This window comes from Cnephaeus nilssonii (assembly GCF_951640355.1).
Source record: "Cnephaeus nilssonii genome assembly, chromosome: 19".
Classification (NCBI taxonomy): Eukaryota; Metazoa; Chordata; class Mammalia; order Chiroptera; family Vespertilionidae; genus Cnephaeus; species Cnephaeus nilssonii.
Window position 1 is genome coordinate 5,122,462 of NC_137090.1, and position 26,666 is coordinate 5,149,127.

Below are 26,666 nucleotides of genomic sequence, written 5' to 3' on the forward strand. Positions count from 1 at the left end.
CAGGCCTCTGCCTGTGAAGCCGCTCATTTGCCTGGTGGTGGAGACAGGTGTATCACACACTCGGCGTGCCGGAGCGGTGCTGGGCGATTAAGATCTTGGCCGTGTTCCCCAGGGCCCGGCGCAGAGAGGCAGATGTGCAGAGAGGGACGGCCGGATCGCTCTTCTCCGCCCTGAGCCTGTGCCCTGACTTTTCTTGCCCTTCTGCATGCACTCTGCTCCTGAAAACAGCGTCGTGAAAACAGCGTCGTGTTAGGGATGGCAAAGGGGGTCCTGTCCTGACGACTTGCCCTTTTTAGCTTGGGGAGCAGCGGGGCACTGGGCCTCCTCACCAGGGAAGGCAAATTTGGACATGGTTGGGCCAAGGCTGAGAGAGCACCTCCTGGCTGAGCTCCACGTGGGCGCCTGGGGGCACCACTTCACGTCTCCCAGCCTGACCCACCCCAGCAGGGGGCATTTTCCTGATGCCTTCTGGGTTGTGGCCATAAGTGCCCCAACCCATTTTTGTCATTTTTTTTTAAATTAAAAAAAAATTTTTAAATATATTTTATTGATTTTTTACAGAGAGGAAAGGAGAGGGATAGAGAGTTAGAAACATCGATGGGAGAGAAACATCGATCAGCTGCCTCTTGCACACCTCCTAGTGGGGATGTGCCCGCAACCCAGGTACATGCCCTTGACCGGAATCGAACCTGGGACCCTTCAGTCCGCAGGCCGGCGCTCTATCCACTGAGCCAAACCGGTTAGGGCTAAAATTAAATTTTTATTCTTATTAAATACCAGATAAATAAAGCTTTAAAAATCGAACCACATGGTAACATTTTTAATGAAATTAAGCATATTCCGCCCTTCTGTTCTTCAACTATGGAGCCCTTGCAGCCCTGTGAATTATGTTCCTATCTGGAATGAGTTAAATGGTGTTCCCCCAAAATTCAGGTCAACACAGAACTTTCGAATGTGACCTTATAGGGTCTTTGCAGATGTCCCTCAGGTAGGATCGAGATGAGGTCAGATTGGGTTAGAGTGGGCCCTGCTCCAAGGAGCGTGTCCATATAACAGACAGAATGGAGCACGTGGAGCCAGGAGGCCGTGTGAATGAAGACGGAGGCTGAGATTGGGGTGATGCTGCCACAAGGCAAGAAATGTCAGGAGCTGAAGGAGGCAAGGAAGGGTTTTTCCCTAGAGCCTCAGGGAGAAATGCACCCCTGCTGAGACCTTGATGTTAGATTTCCGGCCTCCACGCTATGAAAGAATTAGTTTCTGTTGTTTTAACTCACCCAAGTTTGTGGCCATTTTGTTGTGGTGGCCCTTGGAAACTAATACACTAACCAAGGCTGAAAGGCGAGGGGGTCAGGTGCAACCCTCCCTCTTGTCAGGAAAGCGAAAGATTTCCTAGAAGCTCCTTGGCCAACTTCCTGTAACATCTAATCGGTCAGGAATATGCATGTGGCCAATCCTAGCTGCAAGGGAGTCTGGCAAGACTAGAGTGGAGTTTTATTTTTCCAAATGTGGCAGTTCTGAGTTTTGATGGCACGCTGCACACTCTGGTTGTAAAAATGACCAGGGCACCCCAAGAATTCAGCTTCCGTCATCTCCTTTTCCTGTGACCTCCTGTCTCCTTGTTCTCCCGACTCTCTAACTGCCTCCATCCTATGCCTAACTCAGAGGCATGTCATGAATGTTAAATAAGAAAATATGAGTCAAACTCACCCAGCATATAGTTTGTGCTCAATACAGGTAAACAGCAAGGAGGCTTAGAAAGGTAAAATTGGATGTAAAAAAAAGAAAAAAAGAAAAAAAGAAAGTTGGAAAAGACTCACTGAATCCTGAAAAATATGAGAAAATATGCAGCCTCAGAGATGTTTAAGAATTGAATCAACAGTCACGTATCTCAGGTGAGTAGGTGTTGCTCTCCCAGAAGCCAGGTCACAGTTTGGACCAATACTTCTCACACTTGAAGTGCATTAATAACAAAATCACCATAGAGCTGACCAAATGCAGATTCCCACACCCACCCCTGCTCACTGACTGGGCAGGACCTGGGACTCTGTCTTTTAATAAGCCCCACCAAGGTGGTCCATCCCCTTCCCATTTGTGACCAGATTCCTGACATTCTTTCTAGTCCCAAGATTTTGAGATCCACCCAGCTGGTGTGGCTCAGCAGTTGAGCATTGACCCATGAACCAAGAGGTCACCGGTCCGATTCCCGGTCAGGATATATGCCCAGGTCTCAGGCTTGACCCCCAGTAGGGCGCGTGCAGGAGGCAGCCGATCAATGATTCTCATTGATGTTTTTTTCTCTCTCTCCCTCTCCCTTCCTTTCTTTCTAAAAATCTATAGAACATATTTAAAAAAAAAAAAGAGATTCTGAGATTCTGCAAGAGCTGCCCGAATTGACTTCCAGATACTTTCTGGAAGAATCAGGATGAAGCTCTCTATTCCCGATTTCTGGTAGGGATTCGGCGTCACAGGCCTCCAGTCTCCCAGGAACTTCCCACACGGGGCGAGTGCTTCCTGTCGTGTTTCCGGGCTGCCTGCGTGCTGGCGGCCGCCCAGCGTTGCTTGCATATGACAGGCTGGGCAGGGAGGACCATGGCATCTCTGGTCTGTTACTACGGGTCCCTGTAACCCCCGTGGGCACGCACACGCACACACAGACACAGCCACCTGCTGGAAGGGAAGGACTGGAAGCTTCTGCCAGGGCATCCGTGCCTGCCTTCGGAGCACACGACCCCGGGGGCCTGGGGAATTGAGCTGGGTAGAGAGAGAGAGATGGGAGGCCGCCGTCCCCTCTTCACGTTCCGACAGTGATCATTTCTCCGCCTCGCCCTGTCCAGGGCTGAAAATGTGCCCTGGTTGCGGTGTGGATTCCTCCATCTCCCCACCGCCCCTCTGCTTCATTCGGTCTCTCTGTATATCACACCGCACATCCTCTCAGACGTCTGTCTCCCTCTCTCTGACCGTCTCTTAGATTTTCTTTTATGTAAATAAGACACGAAAGATAAAGCGCTTAGAACAGCCCCCTGCACAGAGGAAGCCGAGGTAAGTGCTGGCCATCATGCACTGTTTTACACCAGCGGGCACACCTCTGGCTGACCTCGCTCTCGCACGTCCTCCTCCGTCCTCCTGGCCTCGTCCGCCCACCTCCCCCCACCCTCCGCCATTCCCAGCTCTGCAGGGTCGGGGCTGTTTTATTGCCAGCCCATTTCCCCGCTACACAAAGGGGGCCTTTGTAGCAGGTCCTTCCAGATGCCGAGTTTTTGGAAAAACATTCCGATCAGAAGGTGTTTGTCCTCCCGATGCCCTCGGAAGAGGAAAGAATCCAGGACAGGGGTTCGGGAGTGGCGGTCCCAGCCCTCAGAGCTGGGACTCTCTGAGGGAAGCGGGGGAAATCATAGGTGCTTTGTGGTATCTTTTCCCCGTCCTCACCGATCGGTCCCAGTCAGTTCACTCACCACTTACCTGATGTGCCAGCCGGGGTCGCCGTTCCCTGCCCCTCTCCCGTGTGTGTGTGTGTGTGTGTGTGTGTGTGTGTGTGTGTGTGTGCGCCTTCCAGTTAGCAGAGCTTGGTCACATTCCCCACTAATTTGACTCAGCAATCCATGAAAAGTGCCAAGTAACCTGTAATGGCATCTCCTGGCTCTAGGGGGCTCCCTTGCTCACCTTCCCAGTGATTTCTGGGAGTTCAGGAATCATGCATACACCGGGAAACTGAGGCCCAGAGATGTCAGCCAGCTTGCCCCAGGTCACACAGCGAGTGAGTCTGCGGTCAGGGCAGGCCTGGCGTCTGGCTCCGGTGCATCGGCTCAGGGCCTTTCCTGAAGGCCCAAAGTCACAGGAGGGCTGGGTTCAGGCAACCTCCGCTCAGGAAGCAGCAGGATGCCATGCGCAGGTGTGTGGGTGGGCTCGGTCTGCGTGTGCGTCTTGGTTTGTCTCTCATTTAGGTCTTAACCTCCTTATGCCTTCGTCTCCTTCCTCGTCTATAACATAGAGATTGATGGCGACCTCTAGAATTCTTAGGAGGAAGTGCTTCAAACAGTGCCTGACACCGAGTGTGATCAGTGGCGGTTAAATGGAGGAGTTGCATGTGCTGTTTTGTACGCATCCGCTGTTACGCGGTCAGTTAGACTGAGTTGGAGCGGATGCTGCTCTGTGTTCGTTCCACTGACTAGGCACCTGCTCTGAGCCGGGCACAGGGCTCACGCGGCTCCGTGGAAATAAGCCGGCGAGTTATGTGGCCTGACACCGCTTATTGATTTACGAGGAAGGCGGTGTGAAGCAGCAGTGTTGTTACAAAGACGACTTTCACTGAGTACCACAGACAGACAGACAGACGGATGGACAAATGGAAGGGTTGGGAGAGGCTCCATGGAGGAGGAGTTTCACGCCGTGGCCCCGAGCCCCTCTCCGGGTGCGGGGCTGAGTGTGGTCCCCGCTGCGGTCTGCGGTCTGTGACGATGGCCATGGATTCTGCCTGGGCCCTGAGTGGGCGTGACCCCAGTGGGGAGGAGCTGGCCGTGGAGTTCAATAATTAATTGGCCACAATTAAGCCCGAGACTTCTGTCTCCAGCAGCAGATAAGCTAGCGGAGAGCCAACAATGGGGGCGGGAGGGGCGGCGTTGACAAACGGGTGGTGACGGGCAGGGAGGCTGATAGAGTGTTGATAGTGGCCATCGCGGTTTATTGTGGCGATAACGTTGTCATCAGGCACCTGGGGCATCTGGGAGGCTGGCGTCACCGCAGCGGAGGGGAAGCCCCAGCCCGGTTTCTTCACAGTCTGCTGGGCGCCGAGGCGGCCGCGGGTCCTCGAGGGGGCGGCGGGTGATGGCTCGCCCGGGCCAGATGGACTGGGGACAGCTGCAGTGTGAGGCCTGACGCTCCGGGGTGGCCAGCGCAGAGGGACTGAGTCCCCCGGGAGGAGGGGAGGGAGCAGGCAGTGCTAGGCTAGACTCCAGGAAGAACCCCTCCCCCCGCCCCCCGCACCCAGCAGGGTGCTCCCCCTGAGGTCACACATTCCTGTCACCCCAGGGGGTGCTGTCATTGTCCCTTTGTAGAGCTGAGGACGCCAGTCCGGCAGAGGTTAAACACCGTCCCACGGTCACGGAGCTCCACATAGAGAGACTGGAATTGAACTCAGACTCTTCTCGGAGCCTCTAGGCCCAGGTGTCCAGTCTCCCCAAAGTGCCCACCAGTTAGAGATGTTTTAGCACAGTCTTTTTTTTTTTTTTTTTTAGAGAGAAACATCGACCAGCTGCCTCTTGCACACCCCCTACCGGGGATGTGCCCGCAACCAAGGTACATGCCCTTGACCGGAATCGAACCTGGGACCTGTCAGTCTGCAGGCCGACGCTCTATCCACTGAGCCAAACCGGTTTCGGCTTAGCACAGTCTTAACTCTGGAATCTTCCTTGGTCCTCTTGTTGTGGCATTAATCAGTTAGTGTGGCCATACACATGTCACACACATGCACACACCACATACATGCATGTACTAGTATGCACACACATACATCACACATGCACTTATACGTCACACCTGCTGCACATCTGCCACATGCACTTACCATACACATGCCACACACCTACACAATCACACACATGTACACAAGACATCATACATGCACCTACATGTCATGTACCACATGCATGCCACATATACTTGTCACAAACATGCCACATACTTGCACAATCACACACATCACATACACATATGTACATGCATATATGCAGACATCACACATGCACTTACACATCACACTGCACACATGCCACACACACCCATGTCACACACATGCACACACATCACCCTCTCCCACCCCACAGGCACCTTTGAGGAACTGGCAGGACTGCAGCGGGACCGTGACCGGATGGCGGGCTCCCCTCCCGCAGCGGCTGGCCTTCCTGGAACAGCCCGGCTGTGCAGAGCCACCAGCCCGGGCCACAGCCGCCCCCAAAAGCGAGCCTCACACTCACTGCACGCGTGGCCGCAGCCCCCGGGCGGCGCCGTCTCGGCGGGAGGTCCTTCTGGGAGCGCAGTCTTCTCCGCCTCAAAGAGCCCATTAAACTTGGCCGTGGTCTCGGGACCGTGACTGGGGGCCGCGGCCGCATGCCCCCAGCCTGCCAGCGTTGGCAGAGATTCTAAGCCCGAGGGATGGGTGCCCACACCCCTTGGTACCAAAATCACTCGCTCAGCCTGCGGAAGGCTCCGGCCGTGACCAGGAACGCGGGCTCGGTGGGCGCGCCCCCCTGCTCCTTGGTGGGGTCCTCTTGCTCTGGGCCCTGTCCCTGAGTTACTCAAAGGGAGGCCAGGGCATCAGTGCCTGGTGGGTCCAGGATTTTCCCCGCTGCCTCACCGAGGAAAGCGGGGGGGGGGGGGGGGGGGGCATGCATGGAGCCCGGACTGGCGCCATCTGCAGCATTCGCGGTGGGCTCCGACACAGATCCTGGACATGGCGACGCTGGGGGCTGGATCACTCTGGCGCGGGGGGTCGTCCTGTACATCGTCGCATGTTTAGCAGAACCCCGGCTTCTACCCACTGCAGGCCAGCACCACCCCCACCCCAGCTGCGACAACCCAGAATGTCTCCCCACCTTGCCCCGCGCCCCCTGGGGAGGGGAGCGCTCACCCCTGGTTGAGAACCCCTTGTAGGGATAGGTTTACATTTGCAGATGGGCCTGTCTTCCCGCCAGCAGTCGCCTGGCCTCCTAGGCCCGTGGTCGGCAAACTGCGGCTCGCGAGCCACACGCGGCTCTTTGGCCCCTTGAGTGTGGCTCTTCCACAAAATACCACGGCCTGGGCGAGTCTATTTGGAAGAAGTGGCGTTAGAAGTTGTTTAGGTTTAAAACATGTGGCTCTCAAAAGAAATGTCAATCGTTGTGCTGTTGCTATTTGGCTCTGTTGGCTAATGAGTTTGCCGACCACTGGCCTAGTCCCTCGGCCCCCTGCATCCACCTCTCCCTGTCCACCCGTCCAGTGGGACCCGTGATGGCCGTGGGCCAAAGCGTTGGCTTGGAAGGTCACAGGGAGGCAGCCTCCTGTCCTGTGTCCCCGTGCCCCCATCCGCCTCGGATCCTTTCCAGGAGCAAGCCCTGCCTAGGAGGGCTGGGGGCTGGAGAAGTGAGACTCTCTCTCTCTCTCCATCAGTGTCCGCCTTCTCTGCAGGGCCTGTGAGTGGCCCGCGGAGACCCGGGTCCACTCTGCAGGCAGAGGACAAGCCCGCAGCACAAACGCCCCTCTGTCCTCGCTCCAGAGGGAGTTCTCCTTCCTCCGTCCCCCGCCCCCTCCTCCTCCCCTTCTAGAAACTCTGGGTGTTTTTTTTTTTTTCCCATCAGGCCGCTTGCACTGCCTCCCTTCCCCCACCTCCCCCCATCCCCTAGTGGAGTCCCCGTACACCTGACTTGTTTATTTATTTACGGCCGGAGCATTTGAGCCCGGGGTTAGTTCGGGTCTATTAAGTTTGCTCCTTTTCCTGCCCGGGGAGCGGGGTAATGAGTAACCATTGCGTGCTGCAGGCAGCTGTCTCGGACAGACCCGGAGCCGCTGGGGGAGCCGCATAAGGGAGCGTTTGTTCTGTTCCTTCTCAATAGTTCCTTGTGCAGGAGGCAGGGTGATGGGAGGGAGGGAGCGAGCGAGGGAGGGAGAGAGGAAGAAAGAGACAGACACTCAATCACTGAACTTCTGACAGGCCCTCCCCCCATCCTTCCCCCTTCCCCCCATTATCATGGACTTAAGACTTTCAGACTCTTCCCACCGACTCCATGAACCTGGGGACCGGCTCCTCAGAACCTCGTGGGGTGCTTTTTCGCCGAGTGGTTGATGCCAAGGAGCTGAGGGCTGAAGGGGTCACACTGGGTGGTTCGGGGGCCCTGGGTCCCTCTCCCTGTGCAGCTTCACACAATGCTGCTTCTTCTCTGGTTCCTCTAAGAATCCAGTAAACCTCTAGGCATCCCTTCCCACCCCCGAGTGCCTGGGTTTATTGAGACGTCTTCCACCGAAACGTAGAGAATTTTAGCTGGAAGATAGTCGCTAAGCAGCACTCTTATTTTTTATTTTTTTAAATCCTCACCTGATTTTAGAGAGAGGAAGAGAGGGAGGGAGAGTAGAAACTTTGATTGGCTGCCTCTCACACACGCACAGACCGACGACTGAACCCAAAACCTAGATATGTGCCCTGACTTGGCATTGAACCTTCGACCTTTTGGTGTGCGGGATGATGCCCCAACCAACCGACCCTCACCGGCCAGGGCAGTATCACTGACTGGACGTATGCACACCGATTGCTGTCTGTCTCAAAAAAACTTGCCATGGCATGCGTGCTTTCTCTCTCTCTCTCTCTCTCTCTCTCTCTCTCTCTCTCTCTCTCTCTCCTCTCTGTCTGTCAATAAGAAGGCTCTTTAAAAATATATATTTTTTATTGATTTCAGAGAGGTAGGGAAAGAGAGAGATGGAAACATCAACGATGAGAGAGAATCATCCATCAGCTGCCTCCTGCACGCCCCCTCCTGGGGATTGAGCCCCCATCCCAGGCATGTGCCCTTGACCGGAATCCAACCGGGGACCCTTCCGTCTGCAGGCAGACACTCTATCCACTGAGCCACACCGGCTAGAGCTGCAGTGGCTCTCTTTATCACGCCCTCTGCCACGTGGTTTGGGACCTGAACTTCTAATTGCAATTGAGAGGCACCCAAATGGAACTGGCATGGACCCAAAGGGGAGCTGAGCCGAAGGATCCCGGGGCAACAAGGAAGCCCCAAATGAAAGAACGAGACAGGTCCATCTCCCGAGCACACGTGGAGCCTCTTCCCTGCTAGCTCTTTTCTCCCGCCATCGATCTGCTTCTTCGTGTGATGGGAAGAGCGTTATTCTCAAAGGATGGAGGCCACCAGGCAAACAAACGCTCACAACAGGCATGCTTAAACAGCACTTATTAAAAAACAGCATCAAGCTAACCACCATCCAGAGACTCTCCCGGGCTCCCCAAACGCCACTGGGCATATTCCCCATGTAACAGAAGCTATCAGTTAAGCAAATATGAAAATTGGGTAATCTGGTATATTCCTGGGGTTGATTTTCTTACGTGACATCAACTTTGCATTCCTGGGGTCAATCCCAGTTGGTCATGGTGTATGATCTTTCCAGCTGTTGCCGGATTTGCGTTGCTCGCATTTTGTTGAGGATTTTTGCATCTGTATTCGTAAGGGATATGGATGTGTAATTTTCTTGTGTCTGTCTTGTTTTGGCAACAGGGCAGTCCTGGGTATTGCTGGGTACCAGAGTGATACCGGCCTCACAGAATGAGCCTGGCAGTGGTCCCTCCGCTGCTATTTTTTGGGGAAGCGTTTGTGAAAGATGACTGTTAATTCTTCCAAATGTTTGGTGGCGTTCATGCGTGAAGCCACCTGGTCCCAGGGTTTTCTCTGTGGGAGGTTTTTATTATTTTTATTACTAATTCGATCTCTTTTCTTGCTATACGTCTAGTTGGATGTTGCAGTTCCCGGATAATTTTTGAAAACAGGTAGGTTAAAGGTCAATTTGTGGCATGAAATGGAGAGTTCTTTCCGGTTGAAATTCCGGCTGTGACCGTGTTGATCCAGTGGAGTTTCCAGTGGTCAGGCCGTGGAATGCGGCCCCTCCCTGCTTCTCCGGGCCTGCTCGCTCCCTGCTCCTGGGATTTCAGCAGAGACCCATCCCTTCCGCTGGGCTGAGGTCTGGCCTGCCCAGAGCCCGGGGACGTCGAGGGAAAACCCACAGGTGGTGCCGTCAGAAGAACTGGACCAGGTTCAAAGACCGGTCGGCCTTCTACTCACCACATGACCTCGGTCAAGTTCTTCAGCCACTCTCAGCCAGCGTTCTCCCCTGTGAGGCAGGGCAGCGAGGGAGGGTGATAATGGCTCCGCCACATGGGGCTGGGGGACAGGCTTGGGTGTGCTGAGCCTCCTCTCTGCCCCTCTCTGCCCACGCTCCTCCTGCCCTCCCATCTTCAGGGAAGGAGAAGGAGGAGAAGGCACTGATGAGGTAAGCGAGGAGGCTGCACGTCCCGCAGACAAAGCCTCAGTGTTCCAGGGCAGCGCTGTGTGCCTCCTCCTTGCTGGGGGCGGGCGGAGGAGGCCGAGGGTGGGGCCCGGGCGTTTTCCCAGCCCTGCCCAATCCCACCATCTCCCACCCTCTGACCCGATCCCTGGAATGGAGGAAATGGCCCAGCCGAGAAGGGAGGGCCTCTCAGGTGAGTGGGCCCACCTGGACCTGTGCTTTTGGGGATATTTGCATTACAAAGCTTCTTGCCAATGCTGGGAGGGCTTCCGATGAACGTGTGCACATCCCAAACTCTGGTCCCCCCATGCACCCCGGTGGCCCCCCCCCCCACGTGATGCCAACATAAGGCTGGAAAGGATGGGTGTTTGTTCAGCGGCTCCCTTCACTGCCTGAGGGTTGTCCTTGGAGGCTTACTCCCCTGGCCCTTCTGAGATGCTCCCGTGAGGAGCGGAACAGGCCCCAGGTGCACGCGAGACAGAGCAGGAGGCAGAGCTGCCGGAGAACGGAGGCAGCACTTTCTAGAATGGCCCACTGGGCCACAGGGGGACTCGGTGGCGAGGGAGTATTGGGCGAGGCAGCAACCGTGCACGGGGAAGATGCTTGCTCCCAGACGGCCCAGGTTGAGGTGGTGTGGAAACATCCGGCAGGCAGGGGGCAGGCCTGGAGTCCAGCCAGCCTCCCAGTGGGCAGGATTGGGTGTGAGAGCGGTCAGGGGTCAAAGGAGGGAGACAAGTGGACAGCTCAGCACCGAGCTGGGATGTGTCCCATGTCTCGGGGGCAGGGAGGGGGACAGAGTCAGTCCACAGGGCAGAGACCCGGCTGCGTAAGAGAAAGGACCTGCGGAGAGATGAAACTAGGATGCCTGCAGCAGCTCTGGGGAAGGGGGAGTGGAGACTAGGGTGACTTGGTAAAGCCGGGGGGGGGGGGGGGGGGGGGAGGGGAAGGGGGGCGGAGGGAGGTGAGGGGGAGGGGGGAGTAGGAGTAGAAGAGGCGGCAGGGCTGTTCAGCCACAGGCCACAGGCACATTGCTCCGTCTGTTATCTCACCTGGGAGGCAGCAGTGATCTTACTTCCCACCTCTCAGGGGTCCTGTGAGCATCCGCTGCTTCAGTGCCTGGCACAGAGCCCGTAGTCCGTGCTCCGTGAACTCTCGTTCTCATCCATCACTGAGAAGCGAGCTTGCTGGGAGAGGAAGCCACAGTCTCGTGAGGCGAAGGAGAGAGAGACCCGGGCTCCGCTGAGCCTCACCTGTGAGCGCTCACACTCGGCATGTGCCGGAAGTCTAAGGCCTGGACGGCCCTTTCTAGACTTTCTGGTGGCGAGGCCCTCGCTTTCATTACATGATCGCATTTAAACAGATACTTTTATTGATTTCAGAGCGGAAGGGAGCGGGAGAGAGAGCTAGACACATCAATGATGAGAGAGAACCATGGATCCGTTGCCTCCTGCACGCCCCACACTGGGGATCAAGCCCACAACCCAGACATGTGCCCTGACCAGGAATCGAACCCTGACCTCCTGGTTCGTAGGTCTACGCTGAGCCACACCGGCCGGGCATCATCATCATCATCATCATCATCATCATCATTATTCTTATTATTATTTTGACTGAAATCTGTCTGGGTTTGCCTCTTCGTTATTTTAGTCTCTGTCCCAAGCATAGCAAACCCAGCAACCTGGGTTTTATCACTAGTGAGAAGGTCTCCCCTTCTCACTTCTGAAACCTGCCCTTCCTCGGCAGACCCATCTCTGACACGCTTGGACATCAGCACCAAGTTCACCTGCATGTTTCCCCGGTCAGGACGCCCGTCCTGTGGTCTGAGGGGTCCTCGCCCCCCGCGGCACCCGGTCAGTCTTGGACTTGTCTGCGTTCCCACCATGTCAGGCTGTTTCTGCCCGCCATCCCGTGGTCCCCTCTCACTCCCTCGTTCTCTTCCCCTGGTTTCAGTTACCTGCGGTCAACCGTGGTCTGAGAATATTAAGTGGAAAATTCCAGAAATAAACAACTCATCAGTTTTCAGTTGCTGACCGTTCTGAGTCCCGTGATAAAATCTCGCTCCGAGCCTCCCGGGATGTGAATCATCCCTTTTGTCCAGCGTCTCCGCGCTGTAGCTGCTCCCTGCCCGTTAGTCACTGGGTAGCCGGCTAAGTGTTCAGATGGACTGTCGCAGTATCACAGTGCTCATGTTTAAGTCACCCATGTTTTACTCAATCATGGCCCAAAGCCGTTCCCATAATTTCTATTATAGTATGTTGTAATTGTTCTATTTTTAAAATAAATATTTTATTGATTTCAGAGAGGAAGGGAGAGGGAGAGAAACATCAATGATGAGAGAGAATCATTGATTGGCTGCCTCCTGCACACCCCACACTGGGGATCGCGCCTGCAACCTGGGCATGTGCCCTGACTGGGAATCGAACCATGACCTTCTGATTAATAGGTCGATGCTCAACCACTGAGCCACGCCTGCCAGGGCCCCTTCCTTCTTTTATACCCTCAATGTCTCCTCCACACAGACAGCTCTCTGCCCTCCTTTGTTGTTGGTGCTGGTTTGGGTTTGTGTGTCTTTTAGATTGTTATTCCCTACCCACTCCCACTCCAGACTCAGCACAGACCCACCCTCAGGACGCCCTGACGGATGTCCCCAGGCAGGGTTAGGTGTCCCAGGTCCCTACAGTCTCACATCCTCACAGTGACCAGGTGCCCCTGCCCCCTCTCGCTGGACTGTGAGCTCCTTGAGGAAGGACTTCCGCCTTCCTGCTCCCAGTGTGTGCGGGTGCTCAGGGGTGAGTGAGTGAGGAGGCGGCTGCAGAAACTGAACCTGCAATAGGGCAGTGGCAGCTCCAGAATGTTCCTGATTTTTTTTCTTTTTTGAGAGACCAAAAGGGAGAGGGAGAGAGATAGAAACATCGATGATAGAGAAACACCCATTGGCTTCCTCCTGCATGCTCCATACTGGGGGATGGAGCCGGCAGCCTGGGCATATGCCCTGACCGGGAATCGTACCAGCGACCTCTTAGTCCATGGAACAATGCTCAATCCAAATTTCCACACTGGCTGGGCTTGCTTTTTTTTTTTTTTAATTGTTTAATATGTTTTCATTGATTTGTTTTTGAGGGAGAGGACAAGAGAGGGAGAGCGTTAGCAACATCGATGATAGAGAAACATGGATCCAGAATTTTAATCCAGGAGGGTCTCACGGTGGCGACTGGTTTGTGGAGCCATGAAGCCGAGTGTGTTTAGCAAGTGTGTAGGGAACAAGTGTAAGGAAGTGCAGTTAGTGGCAGGCGGGACTGCAACCTGGCTGGTTTCTCTGGCTCGGGAATAGAAGCTTGTCATCCTGGGAGGCATTAGGGGCTTGGTGCTGCCCACCTTCTGCACAAAGACCAGCCTCGACCTAACGGAGTTGACGATGAGGCTGGAATCCCATCGAAGGAAGGGTGCAAGGGAGGACAGCTGTCACGAGTGGACCCGAACCCTTCCTACCGCGGCTCTGGGTTGTGCCTAGGAAAACAGAACTACATCTCCCAGAAAGCAGTTCGGCCGCTCGCCGTCCCACCCCACGCTCCCCCCTCGCCCCGCCCCCCCCTCGGGCTGCTATATAAGGGCCGAATGGCCAGGCCCAGCACAGAGCGCGGAGGCGGCGCTGCACGTTGTGCGCCTTCAGAGCCGGCTGGAAGCGGCCGCCGCAGCTGGCACCCGCCGCTCCGCACTCCTCCACCCTCCGAGGCCTCCCCTGCCCCGCGGGCGCCCACCCTAAGCTCCCTGGGCCCTGCAGACCTGCAAACCCGAGGCGGAGAGCGGATTTGCCTTTGGCTTTTCCCCCCGGACTTGGCAGAGAGGTTCCGGCGGGAATCGGGGCTGGCGCTGGCGGTGCGCAGCCAAGGAAGGCGAGGCGCGGCGTCCATGCGGGGTGCTCTCCTGGAGCGAGGAGGCGGGATGCCCTCGCCGGGTCCGCGGGGCCCTCTGCACCCGCCTGAACCGTGCGCCCACCCCCGGACCCGGGAACGCGGCCCTTGGGAACCGCAGCCAGTGAACTCCGCGCCTTCTCCGCGGGTCCCGAGCGCAGAGGCCGGCCACCAGCTCCTTGACCTTGGATGGAAAGGGGGCCATGCGGCGGGGTGCTGCGGACGCCCAGTGTGGATTACTTGGTGTGTATCAGCCGGGCTCAGAAGACTCCCGACCCCGTCTCCGTCCACGGATTGATTCATTCTGCCTAGCGGTCGGGCCGCTTACCTGGAGGTAAGTTTTCTGGCACTTCCTGGGGGAGAGGTTCGATTTGCCTCCCCACCCGCCCCGCCCCGCCCCGCGTCGCTCTCTGAAGGTCTGCGGGTTCTGGGTGGAAATGTTTCTCCTGGCAATGGACATCTTCTCGGAGGACCTTTGAGCCACCCCGCTGTCTCCAGACAGAACGGATTGCTGGGGTCACGGTGGTCAGCGCCCAGCCCTCGCCGCTGGCTGCCCCCACCCCGGACCGCCCTCAGCCTGGGGAGAGTCCTGGGCGCACTGCGCGGCTCTTGCACTTACCTTTTGGCCTTGTTGCCCTGGGGGGCCCGTTATTTGGGGAGCGGAGCCACCTCGGGAAGCTCCTGGCATCTGGCCACCATCCACTCAGAATGCGCCGGGGCGCAGCGCTTGGGGAAGGCGGCCGGGCCAGCCCCTCTCACCTTTGGGCACGGAGGACGGTGTGTTTCTGGATGTCCCTGGTCGGCTGGCTTTACTGCAAGGACTGGGTCCTCCGTCAGGCCGATGCTGGAATGATGGGGGCCGGTCTTTGAATGGGTGGAAGGTGGCTGGAACTCGGTCCCCTGCGTCCCCCCACCGTTCCCTGCACCCTTCGCCCAACTTGTTCATGGGAAGAGGTTTCCTGGCCAAGGTGGGGAGGGGGCTTGTCGTGAGTCCTGAACTGAAAGCAAACCGCTGGGTATCCCGGACCCCGCTTTCCTCCTCCTTTTGGGTCCCCCTGTTTGGGGCCGCACGGTGCCTGTCCCTGGGCAGGCCAGGAAGAGGTGTCCACTGAATGGATGACCGAGCCAGGCCCCCGTGATGTGCAGATAAACCAGGGTCCTCTTTGTCCTTCCCCCTCCTTGGCGCTTGTCCTCAACCCATGTGGGACCCCCTCCCCTTCTCCCAGCCCTCCTGTCTGTGATGATCCATTTCCTGCCCCAAAGTCCCTCGCGCAGAGAAAACTTCTGGAAGCTGCCATTGGTCTCCTCGCTAGGTGCCCTGGGTGCTGTTGCCTCCAGTGAGCACCTGCTGGGGGTGGGGTGTGTGTGGGGGGGCGAGGAGAAGGGCCAGGCACCCCAGAAGAGGAAAGGTGAGGTGCGTGTCCTGCCCCTCCCCCAGGAGCCCTGCCTCTGGCCGCACCAGGTCCCTGGCGCTGCCCAGTTGCTGCAGCAATGGTCCCTGTGGTCGCCCCCCCCTCACCCCCATGGCCTGTTGGACACTTCCTGGGGTGGAAACTGTCCCACTGATGGATGACCCCCTGCCCCACCCGTGCACCCCGTCTGATCTTAACCTCTTTTATGGAAAATGACAAAAAAGTGCAAAAAGCAGGAAAACCCACCCAGTTCCCACAGCAATGCTGGCAATCAGGCACACGTCCTCCCTGCGGAACCCCCGCGATGGACACCACGTCGTTCCCCACTTTCCCCTGGCCCCCCTCGATTTCACTGGGACGGTTCCCCACGCCAGGACTGCCCTCCTCCGCCCCAGGTACTGAATCGTAATTGCTTGACAATCCCCCATTGTTGGGCACTCGGGTGTTTCCGGGTTTTTACCCTGAGAAGTCGTGCATGGGGAGCACGTCTGTACAGAAGGATTTGTCCACCTTTGGGACATTCCCAGAAACCACTGTCTTTGCCTCAAGTCCGAGGCCTGTCACCCTTGGCGGGCGGTCCCCAGGTGGGCTTTCTGGGAGGGAGCACCACTTGCCCGTCAGGGAACCCACGTCCGGGAGCCAGAACACGGGGGCTTTTTGGTTTTGTTTTTTTCCTGCGGCAAAGAGCTGGTCAGCATCGGTCTGAGATTGGTCAACATGTGCCACTTATGTTCGTGAGACCACAGAGGAAAATGTACTAGGCAGCTGGGTTCAAAAGCCCGTCACTGAGAAAAGGTGTCGACTTAGATAGAAATCTAGGTTTGCAGGAATGTTGCACCCACAGTGCCTGGGGTTTCCCCTGGACCCCGCATCCAGCTCCCCTGAATGCAAACATACGCACAGCCCCCGTGCTCACACCCAGGTTCACGCGATTACTGATCAACCCCCGGGCCTTGCTCAGGGGCTCACGAATGTTGGTTTTGTGAGTCAGGATCCTGCACCGCAGAAAAGGCTGTTTTGTAAAAAAAAAAAAAAAAAAGGGGGGGGGAGTTGAGAGGAGTTCAGCAGACCCCCTTTTTAAAAAGAGGCCTCTGTATTGAGGTACGACCCACACCAAAAGCCGTCCATAGTTGAGGTAGAGACTGGATGAGTTTGTGATACGCGTACACCAACCACCGCGAAACCCCGCCGGATCTGCCATAAGCATATTCATCACCCCCACAAGTTCCCTCCCGCCCACTTTATTATTATTTTCATGTGTGTGTGATAAGAACACTTCATAAGAGATCTACCCTCTTAGCAAACGTTTGCGTGTACAATGCAGTATTGTTAACTCCAGGCGCTCCGCTGTGGGGGAGGCTAGGGTTTATCCCAGAGAAGGTTTACAGTTGAGAAACCCCCTCATCTTCTCCTCCAGGTAAACTCCCCCCTCCGCTCTCTGCAGGGCCAGCAGGGCAGATGGGAGACCACCCCCCCTCCCCCACCCAGAGGGGAGGGGAGCAGAGCCCTGGCCACGGGTGGGAAGAGCATCCCCGGGTACCCGCCTCCCTCCTCCCCACACCTCCACTGGGAAGGAGTCGGGCAGTGAGAATCGGGTCGCAGCCCTATCTGTCCCGACACGTCCCCCGTGGGGCAGACAGACGGATGACACCTGGTGTGCGTGAGAGCAGCGAGCCGCCGAGCCCGAGCCGCCGCTGACGAGCCCTGCGTGCCAGGCCTGTGCGGTGACTCACGCCGAGTGGCAGGTGTGCCCGGTGCTCGGCGTGCAAACCCAGCCAAGAGCATTTCCTGGTTACCTGGGCAGGTTTAAAGCAACACGGGGTTCCGCTCTCACCTTGGAATGGATGCAGGGGATTGTCAGTCCTGGGCCAGGAAGGGATCCCCTTTCCTTTGGGGGGACTTATTTCATCAAAGAGGGGTGAGGAGAGCCAGCCTGATGGGTTTGGGGAAGCAGCCGATGGGGATGGAGTCTGGCCTGGCCGCGTCTTTGCAGGAGAGGCTTGTGAGAACTCGGGGAGACCAGGAAAGAGGCTCTTGTCCTGCCCCCCGCCCCCCGACCAGGACCCCACGCGTCCCCACCTTCCTCCACATACACCTGTGAGCTCCAGCTTCTCCGGCTGCGCCAGCTTGGAGTGGCCGCCACCGACTGCGGGCGATGTTTGTTGGGGAGGAGGAAGTTCTGAGGTTACTTAACTCTCAACAAAACAGACTTCTGTTGTCCAGATAGAGTTTCCCTGTTACCGCGAGGGTCTGGTCACCGCGGCTCGGTTTTCCCTTTCCTCGGTACAGCGCTCCCCGTCTTCCTATGCCGGCTTGTAAACGGGAAGCCCCGTGTCCCCTCTGCCCTCCCAGCTCCCCAGCTCACAGACGGTTTCTGCAGCCAGCCCGCTCCAGCGCGGACCATAACAGGAAGTCTCGGTGGGAGAGGGGCTGGGGATGTTGTGACCGAGCGGCTCTGGAACAGCCTTCTGGCTACACCTGCCGTGTCCCCCTGGGGGCCCTGGCTCCTGGGAGTCGCCATTCTCCCCCGATCCACGTGGGTGCAGTTCAGACTGTATGCCCAACGCTGCTCCACCAGGCCCCCTGGCCTGCAGATTGTTGTTTGTATAAGAATAGATTGCTTGCCCAAGCTGGTTTGGCTCAGTGGATAGAGCGTTGGCCTGTGGCAGACTCAAGGGTCCCAGGTTCGATTCCCGTCAAGGGCATGTACCTTGGTTGCGGGCACATACCTAGTAGGGGGGTGTGCAGGAGGCAGCTGACCGATGTTTCTCTCTCATCGATGTTTCTAACTATCCCTCTCCCTTCCTCTCTGTAAAAAATCAATAAAATATATTAAAAAAAAAGAGAATAGATTGCTTGGAGAACTTGGTAAAAATGAGTATTCTTAGCAGCCATCCCTACCCTCACCCCGATTTTAGAGGTGCTGTTTTGGTTTATGTGGGGGCAGAGATCTGCATGTTAAACAAGCTGCCCAGGGCACTTGAAGACACAGGGGGTTGACTGGCTTCTTGGCCAGCTAAAGCCCAAATGGAACCTTTTCCTGCTGAAGCTTGCTTTTTCTCCTCCTTCAGGAAGCCTTCCAGGCTTGCCTCCACCTGGTCTGGGTCCCCTCAACACACACACGTATTTGGTTTGCTGGTGAAGGTTTTGACATAGAAGTCTTGAAAGCAGGTGCCCTTTGTACTCGGTTAAGACAGAAATGGCTGCATGGGGGCAAAAGATAAAGGACCTGCATTTCTGGGCTTGAGGAGTAAATGATATCTGCAGCCTCTCACATGGGCGGTGCGGTTGTGAGTCCCCCGGGAGCCTGGAAAATGCCCTTTCCTAGGTACCTTCCTGGTGCCTATGCCCACGTGCCCATGGAGACACGGCTGCTTCTGGCCGACGTCGCCCTAGGCGACGCCCACGGGCACCTCGGGTCCCCCCACCAAGTTAGCACCCTCTTCTTCCCATGATGGAGGCACCCAGCTCCCTGCACAGGAGGACGAGAACTTTGCCGCTTGGACCCCTCCCTCTGAACCGTGCCGTTGGCCAAAGACGCCCTGTGCACCATCGCTTGGGTTCCCAGGCTTCCCGGACTCGGTTTGTGCCCAGAAACATGTCCGTATCAAACCGATCTCGGTCGATCAGAGGCTACGCGAAAGGCCTGGAGGGAGCGTGCAACCCCGAGGAATGCTGAAGCGGCGGGTTTCCGTCAAAGGCCGCTCTTCGGGGGTGAATCATCACCTCCGCCCGTATCGGGTCTGTCCGTGCAGGTCCTTCCGTACGAACCAGGTGCCTTTGTAGCTGGGGAAGGCCGACGGGGCCGCATCTGGGCGCAGGACGAAGGAGCAGCAGTTCTGCAGAAATTGATCCGACCGCAGTCTCTCCTGAGCTCGGGGAGCCTCCCCCACGCCCGGTGGGTTGGAAATGCCCCTCACGGGGTCTGATTTGAATGGCTTTCCGACCCGCTTCCTTTGCCTGACACGTGGGCCCTCGGCCTCATGCTGCTGTAGCGATGCCCTTCCCCCGTGGTCAGCAAACCGCGGCTCGCGAGCCACAGGCGGCTCTTTGGCCCCTTGAGTGTGGCTCTTCCACAAAGTACCACGGCCTGGGCGAGTCTGTTTTGAAGAAGTGGCGTTAGAAGAAGTTTAAGTTTAAAAAATTTGGCTCGCAAAAGAAGTTTCAGTCGTTGTACTGTTGACATTTGGCTCTGTTGCCTAATGAGTTTGCCGACCACTGCCCTTCCCTTCCCGTTCTTCTCCTTGGACTGAGGAGCCTGCGTGGGGCAGGGCGGGAAGGAGCACCCCTCCCTGCCCAGCGACCCCATCAGATAACCCATTAGGGGTTTTGGCTGGATCGTGCTGTTGAGCCATCGATGGCATATCCCCTCTCTCTTATTAGGGACGCCTTTCCAATCATTTGCCAATTCTGCACTTATCGAGCGCCTGCTGGATGCTTCTTCACATGTCGGTGACACGGCTTCTGTTCTTTGGCACGTGGGCTCTCGTGGCCCTGGGCCCGTGGGAAGCTGGCTGGACGTGGCGGTCTTGGTGGGAAGGGTCTGCTGTGCTTCAGGCATGAGAGGAAGCGTCTGAGATGCCGGCCTGTGGGACACACTCCTCAGTGAGTGGGTGAAGCCCTCCGGAGCTCGGGGTCACGATGCTCACGTCTGCCTTTGTGCCTCCTTCACTTTATTATTATTTTTAACTGTAACCATTTTTTTTTGGTGGCAAAATGTACCTCACATGGAGTTTACCACCGTAGCCTTTTTAAGTGTGCAGTCTGTTGCATGATGTCCATTCACATTGTTGTGTGACCATCACCACCATCTACCTCGAGAACTTTTCATCAGCCCACACGGAAGGAACTCGGTCCCCACCTCGCCTCCCCCCGCCCCTGGCCACCTCCATTCTGTTTCCCGTCTCCGTGACGTGACTGCGGGTATTTCGTCGAAGTGGAGCCAGACATTTGTCCTCTGTGACAGTATCTGACTTACGTCACGTAGCTTCATGGCCCCAAGACTCACCCGTGCTGGAACAGGTGTCCGAATGCCCCCCCCCCCCCCCGGCTTCCCCATGTTAAGCCTGAATAATGTTCCACTGCTCGGATAGACACACTCGTGTATCTGTTTACCCAGGGATGGGCACCTTTTGCCTCTTGTGAAGGATGCTGCTGTGAACCTGGCTGTAGAGAGACCTGTCCGAGTCCCTGCTTTTGGTTCTTCTGTGTACGAACCAGACGTGGGGTTGCCGGGTCAGGTGGTCATTCTGTGTGGAACTTTCTGAGGAACCGCCATCCCGTTTCCATAGCAGCTGCACCGATTTCCATCCTCACCAACAGTGCACAAGGGTTCCAGCTTCTCCATAACCTTGCCGACATTTTTTTTTTTTAATATAATGGCCGTCCTAGTGGGTGTGAAGTGGCCCCTGACTAATTGCAAAGGCAGGTTGACCAGGACGGTTGGATTTTTTCCCGGGGACGTTCCAGGAGCCCGTGGGAAGGATGCCCACTCTGCCCCAGGGGCACAGGAGCAGCAGAGGGCACGTGGGGGCACCGGCTCCCAGTCTGCCGCCTCTGTACTCTCTGAGTTAAGAGGTCTGGTGTTCTAGCATGTTCTGCAGGTCCTCACGATTTGCTGGAGCTGTCCATGTGCTTCTGTGCCCACAGCCCCCCTCTCACCCTCAACCCGGTGCCGTGCTCAGGTGTTGCCGCCTTGCTCCGAGGGGGCATTCGGGCACGGGTGAGTGCAGTGACGCAGAGAGAGACTGACCCCTCACTCCCGACGGGGTGCGTCTGGAGAGAGACCATCGGGGGAGCGTGGGGGAAGCCAGGGCTGGAAGGATGGAGCTCGGAGCCAAGACCTGGGAGAACTCCAGGGGCGCCCTCTGGGCCCGCTTGTCCTGTGTGGTCACATTTCACCCACGGCATTTGCTGAGTGTGGGTTGTTTTTTTTAAAAAAGGGGGACTTATTTTTCTATAGAACTCTTTCCTGCGCTGTCGAGAGGCTTAAGAAATGCCCTCTGAGCTCAGTGTGAGATGCCAGGGCCGCGGCCCCGGTGACAGGAGCACCTCCTCTCTCGGGCTTTCTTCCCTAAGCTCAGTCTGCGCCCCGTTGTCATCAGACGCCCGAAGTGTGTCTGGCCTCCAGGTGGGGGGCAGGCGTCGGCAGGAAGGGGTTTCATGGGCCTCGGGGACCCACTGGGTCTGCTCCACGCTTTGCGCCTCTTTTCCTCTGCGCCCTTCCCCATGGGGCGGGGCAGGGCGGGAGGGGAGGGACCACGCGCCCCGGAGCCACCGTAAATGAGCCTCTTAATCATTTTTTACTTTTTTTGTCGCGGTATTTCTTTTGATTTTTACAACGAAGCAGCAAGAAACGGGCCTGTGGCTGGGCGCCCGGTGGCCTTCTCGGGGAGGGGAGGGGAAGAGAGAGGGTGCCCGCCGCGACCTGGCCCGTGACTTCACGCCGGACTTGCCTCCGGGCCCCAGGGCCACGCCGACGGAAGTTTCTCGGGATCTCAGGGAATCCGTGGCCACTGGCGGGGGCCCGTTGGGGAATTTGGATGTTTGGGTTTTTAATTAAATTTCTTAAGTGGAGAGCAGGACTGTGGTTAACCAGGATGGTCCCGTTCTCGCTCCACCCTGACCGCGGGGCTGCCCCGCTGTTCCTGGAATCGCCCTCCTCACCCCTTTGCGCCGCCTGCTTTTTTTTTTTTTTAATCCTCACTCCAGGATATTTTTTCCATTGATTTCTAGAGAGAGTGGAAGGGAGGAAGGGGAGGGGGAGATAGAAACATCCATGTGGGAGAGGCACGTGGACTGTTCGCCTCCCGCACGTGCCCCCACCGAGGCTGGGGAACCTGCCACCGCCGGACGGGCCCCGGACCGGGATTCAAAGCTGGACCCCTCAGTCCACAGACCAGCGCGCTAACCACTGAGCGGCCGGCCAGGGCTCCGCGGCCCTCTTACCCCGCGTCTCTCCCCTCACCTGCTGGGCTGTAGTTGAGCCTGGCTCGTCCTCCCTCTTCCAAACCCCTCCCCTCCCCCCTGTTCCTGGGCGGAGGTCTGTAGGGCGCCGACTTGGTGCCGATGGCCGTCTGCAGCGTTTGATGTCACCTGCCCCTCACGCTATACCCCGGCCTATTCCTTCCACATCCTGCGTCGGGGTCCAGGAAATACGACGTGCCGAGCGGCGCTGGCTGCCTGAGCAGCGAGCTGCGTTATGTTAGGAAGGAGAGGGAGCCAACCTCTCGCTGGCCTGGGCAGGGGGTTCCAGAATTTTCCTCCATCCCTGCAGGCCCTGCCTGCGGGCATTGTCATTTCTGACGTTGGAGGCTGAGAGACTGTAAGGGGTACGCTTGGAGCCCCAAAGCTCGGGAGGACGGCGCCATGGCGTACGCGCAGGTCTTGGCCCGGGCCCCTTGCCAGAGCCTGTGTGTCTTTGTGCGACTGGCTCAGCCTCTGCGGGCTCACCTCCTCGCCCGGGAAAGATGGGTGTTTGTAGGTTGGTGGCGTTTAGTGGCAAGTTCCAGAAAAGCCAATTCTAACCTTTTTAAACGGTTGAAGTTTTGGTGGTTCCTGTAACTGAAGGCGCGGGCCTGTGCTTTTGGGTGAGCTGTTGGCTCTCTGGTTTTCTCCAGTTCTTTTCACCGTAGGTTTACTTTCCTGGTTGGAGTGTGTGTGTGTGTGTGTGTGTGTGTGGGGGGGGGGCGGCGGGGGGAGCAGGAGCCTTTGCAGGCCTCCTGCTTCTGCAGACCCAGGCGAGAGGCGGCTTTGTGTCGGCGTTCCTGAGGGCGGACCCTGGGGTCTGCCCCGTGCCCAGCAGGTGGACACGTGGACGGCCCTCCTGCGGCCATGAGCCTCACACCTGGGTCTGTGGGGCCAGCGTCCCTCCCCAGAGCCCCGGGGGTGTCTGCAAAGGGAACGGAGGCCCTGAGGAAGCCGGGATGGATGGAGGGAGATGACGCCACACGTTGACTCTGAATGGATGGGCTGCGTGCGGGGTGAACCCCGCAGTGCGTGGTGGGGGCAGGGAGGCCATCGTCCACCTTTGTGTACCTGGTGCCTAGAGAGCCAGCGCAGGGGCCCGCCAGTGCCCGGCGATCGTCGGCGAATGAAGGAACCGCGGCGGCGCTTTCCTCCTCTGCCCCTCGGGGCCCGGGAGTCCGTGCTCCAGGGAGCTGGCTCTTCGGCTCTTGCATCTCTGAGTCCAGCCTCGCAGTGGCTGGCCCACGAATGGTTTCTTGTCGACCTGCGCCAAACAGTTGTTACTGGAATAGCAATTTATGTGTGTGTTTTTAAAAAAAAAAATATTTTTATTGATTTCAGAGAGGAAGGGAGAGGAAGAGAGAGATAGAAACATCAATGATGAGAGAGAATCATTGATTGGCTGCATCCTGCACGCCCCCTATTGGGGATCGAGCCTGAAACCCTGGGCAAGTGCCCTTGACTGGAATCGAACCCGGGACCCTGTGGTCCACAGGCCGACGCTCTATCCACTGAGCCAAACCAGACAGGGCAATTTACGTGTTTTTAAAAAAATTATGTTTTTCCTGATTTCAGCGAGAGGAAGGGAGAAGGGGTGAGAGAGAGACACATCAGTGATGAGAGAGGATCATCGATCAGCCGCCTCCGTTTCGGGATGGAGCCCGAAATCTGGGCGTGTGCCCTGACGGGGAGTCCCACCGCGACCTCCGGGTTCATGGATTGAGGCTCAGCCACTGAGCCACGCCGGCCGGGCGGGAACGGCCATCTGACGCCGGGGATGGCACCTCTCGCCTGAGATTTCTTCGCAGCGAAGGAAACTCCTCGAATCCTGAGCTTCTCGACACCAGTGGTGCTGCCCCTGGTCCGCGGCGGAGGCAAATTGTGGTCCGTTCCTGTGGGCAAAGCCCGGCCGGTGCTGGGAGGGGCCGATGGGTTGGTGTCGACGCCTCGCCTGGCTCCTGTTTGGCAGCCCAGGGAGAGACGGAGCACACGTGGGTTTGTTCAGACGGTTCCACCGCGTTCCCATGTTCATGTGCCAACCGGTGCCCCAGCTTTCGGGGGCTCCCTGTCAGACAGGCGGCCTTGACCCCCAGCCCGTGGAGCCCGAGGTGGGGGACCCTGGTTTGCCGGCTTCGCCGGCGCGTTACACAGGTGGGCTCTGTGTGAGGAGCGGGGAGTCACGCTGGGGGGTGGTGCGAGCTCTGGGAGGAAGCCCGGCTGCCCGGGCAGGTGTCACCCGCTGTCCTCCATGGGCACCGTGAGGAAAAGGCTCGTTGTCATGGCGATGGATTATTTCTGTTCGGAAGCAGGCGTCTGAATGGCCTTTGGGGAGGGGGGGGGGGTGACTTGGGAGGAGGGGGCCATCGTAGTAGAGACGGATGTCCTGGGAAGCATGCTGGCTATGTAGTGGGTATTGCCCCATTTAACAGATGAGGAAGTCGAGGCTCCCAGGACGGAAGTTCCTTGTGCTGCTCAGCGGCGGAGCCAGAACTTGACTTGCCTCCCGGTTGGCGCATGACCCCGGGTGCAGATGGGGGTCAGCCTGTCTCTCAGAGGAGCAGGCTCCCCGCAGTGTGTCCTGCCCCTGTCACTCGGGGGGTGCTCATGTCCGAACAGCACCAGCAGCGGGGGCCCTTGTGGGGATTCCAGGACAGACGCTGAGCTGAGGCACCCTGGGCTGCATTTCGTTTTCATTTCCCGTCTCCTGCGATCGCTGGCATTTAGAGTGAGTTCCGGGAGGCCTCGCAGCCTCGCTGAAGGAGGCTGGGGAAGTCGGGGTACACACGTGTCAGGGGACGGGAAAGTGGACAGTCCATTGTCGTGGCATTTAATGCGAGTGCCGTGATGAGGGCTCCGGCCGTCCTTACCAGGACGGGGCCGTGGGCTCGTCCCTCTTTGAGCCCCAAGCTTCGTGAGCCTCCAGGCTGACCCGGCCCAGCTTGCCCTCCCAGGGTACGCTTGGGAATTGGAGAGCGCTGTCTGACGCCGAACCGGCATCACCCCCAGACCGGATGAGGGCCGGATGAGACATCCTCGCCCACCTGAGCTGCACCCCCATCGGCCCCCGTACACCCCGTCCTGTGCACAAAGAACCGTTAGAGTGACATGATTGGAGGGTGGACACGGGAGCCTGGGTGGCCTTGAGGTTGGGGCGGGGGGGCTGTGTCCCATTGATGGGACTGACCCTGAGATTCTCCTCCCTCTTACTTCCTCTCCCCGTCAACGCTGTGTCCATCGCGGAGGCGTGGACTGTCTGCTGGCCCTGCGCTGCGTCCTGGCCCTGACGTGGCTGGGCTTGATTGGGGATGACAATTTCCATGTTCCGCCCGGGAGGCCCAGGCCACGGCTGCTTCCTCCTCCGCGGTGTGGGATCCGCCGGCTGTGTATGCGACTTATTTCGAGGTGGCGTGTGCACTCTGTGGGCGGGGCAAATGTGAGGGACCAGCCCCAGGAGCCTCCCTGGACTTGAGTGGAGGAAAGACGGGGTCGGGGTGGGGGGGATGTGGGCAGAGGAGGCAGCGAGGTCAGCCCGTCCTCTCCGGGGTCTGCCTGAGCCTGTCTCAGTGCGTTCTCCCCTGCGGCCTGCTAGCGGCTCCTTCCTCGTGGCCGTATTGTTCTCCCCCCTCCTGCTCCCCAGAGCACACTCGGCGGCACTCCCACATGGAGGGGACGTAGGACACAGCATCCAGCATTGCCCACGGTTGCCCAGGTTGTAGCTGAATAAACTAACCAATGGAGGGCCTCTATTTTTGCAACATTTTCATGGTCAGCCAATCGTTTTCTTCCCTGAGCTTCTATAGGGGAAACAACCTATAGGATTACATGTCATTATTAAGAAAGACGCCCAGCCGGGCATAGCTCAGGGATTGAGCATTGAGGTATGAACCAGGAGGTCACGGTTCAATTCCCAGTCAGGGTACATGCCCAGGTTGCGGGCTCGATACCCAGTGAGGGGCGTGCAGGGGGCAGCTGGTCAATGATTCTCTCTCATCATTGATGTTTCTCTCTCTTTCTCTCTCTCTCTCTCCCTCTCTCCCTCTCCCATCCTCTCTGAAATCAATAAAAAATACATTTTAAAAAGGATTAGATAACCACCATGACTATGTCACACGCACAGATCTCTGTTCTTCAGTAAAAGCAGAGGGTGCATTTCTGGTGTCAGAGCGCCTGGCTGATGCTGACGGTAAAGACAACATGCGTATTCGGGGCCCGGCAGGGCGAGAGCCCACGCCTTCCTGCTGTGTCCAGGCTGCGTGGCCGTGGATGCTGGGGCCACAGGCCCTGCTGCCCTATCCCGGCACGGTCCATCGGAAAAGCAGCTCCACGTCCCGCTTCCGAAGGGTTGCTGGTC

The 26,666-nt window shown here is 57.5% G+C and overlaps 1 protein-coding gene across 8 annotated transcripts in view; it reads left to right on the forward strand.

Moving 5' to 3' along the window:
• Window positions 1-13,191: 13,191 nt before the first annotated feature.
• The window catches only part of LOC307115241 (uncharacterized protein), a 310,667-nt gene continuing 297,192 nt past the window's right edge, over window positions 13,192-26,666 (forward strand). For 3 of the 8 annotated variants that reach the window (XM_079798377.1, XM_079798375.1, XM_079798376.1), the window contains exon 1: window positions 13,193-14,271. In XM_079798377.1, the coding sequence (XP_079654503.1) occupies window positions 14,141-14,271 (131 nt within the window). In that variant the 5' untranslated portion in view covers window positions 13,193-14,140. Of the gene's footprint in view, window positions 14,272-26,666 lie in introns of all 8 variants that reach the window. The other 5 variants (XR_013815092.1, XM_079798378.1, XM_079798374.1 and 2 more) reach the window with 4 other exon arrangements.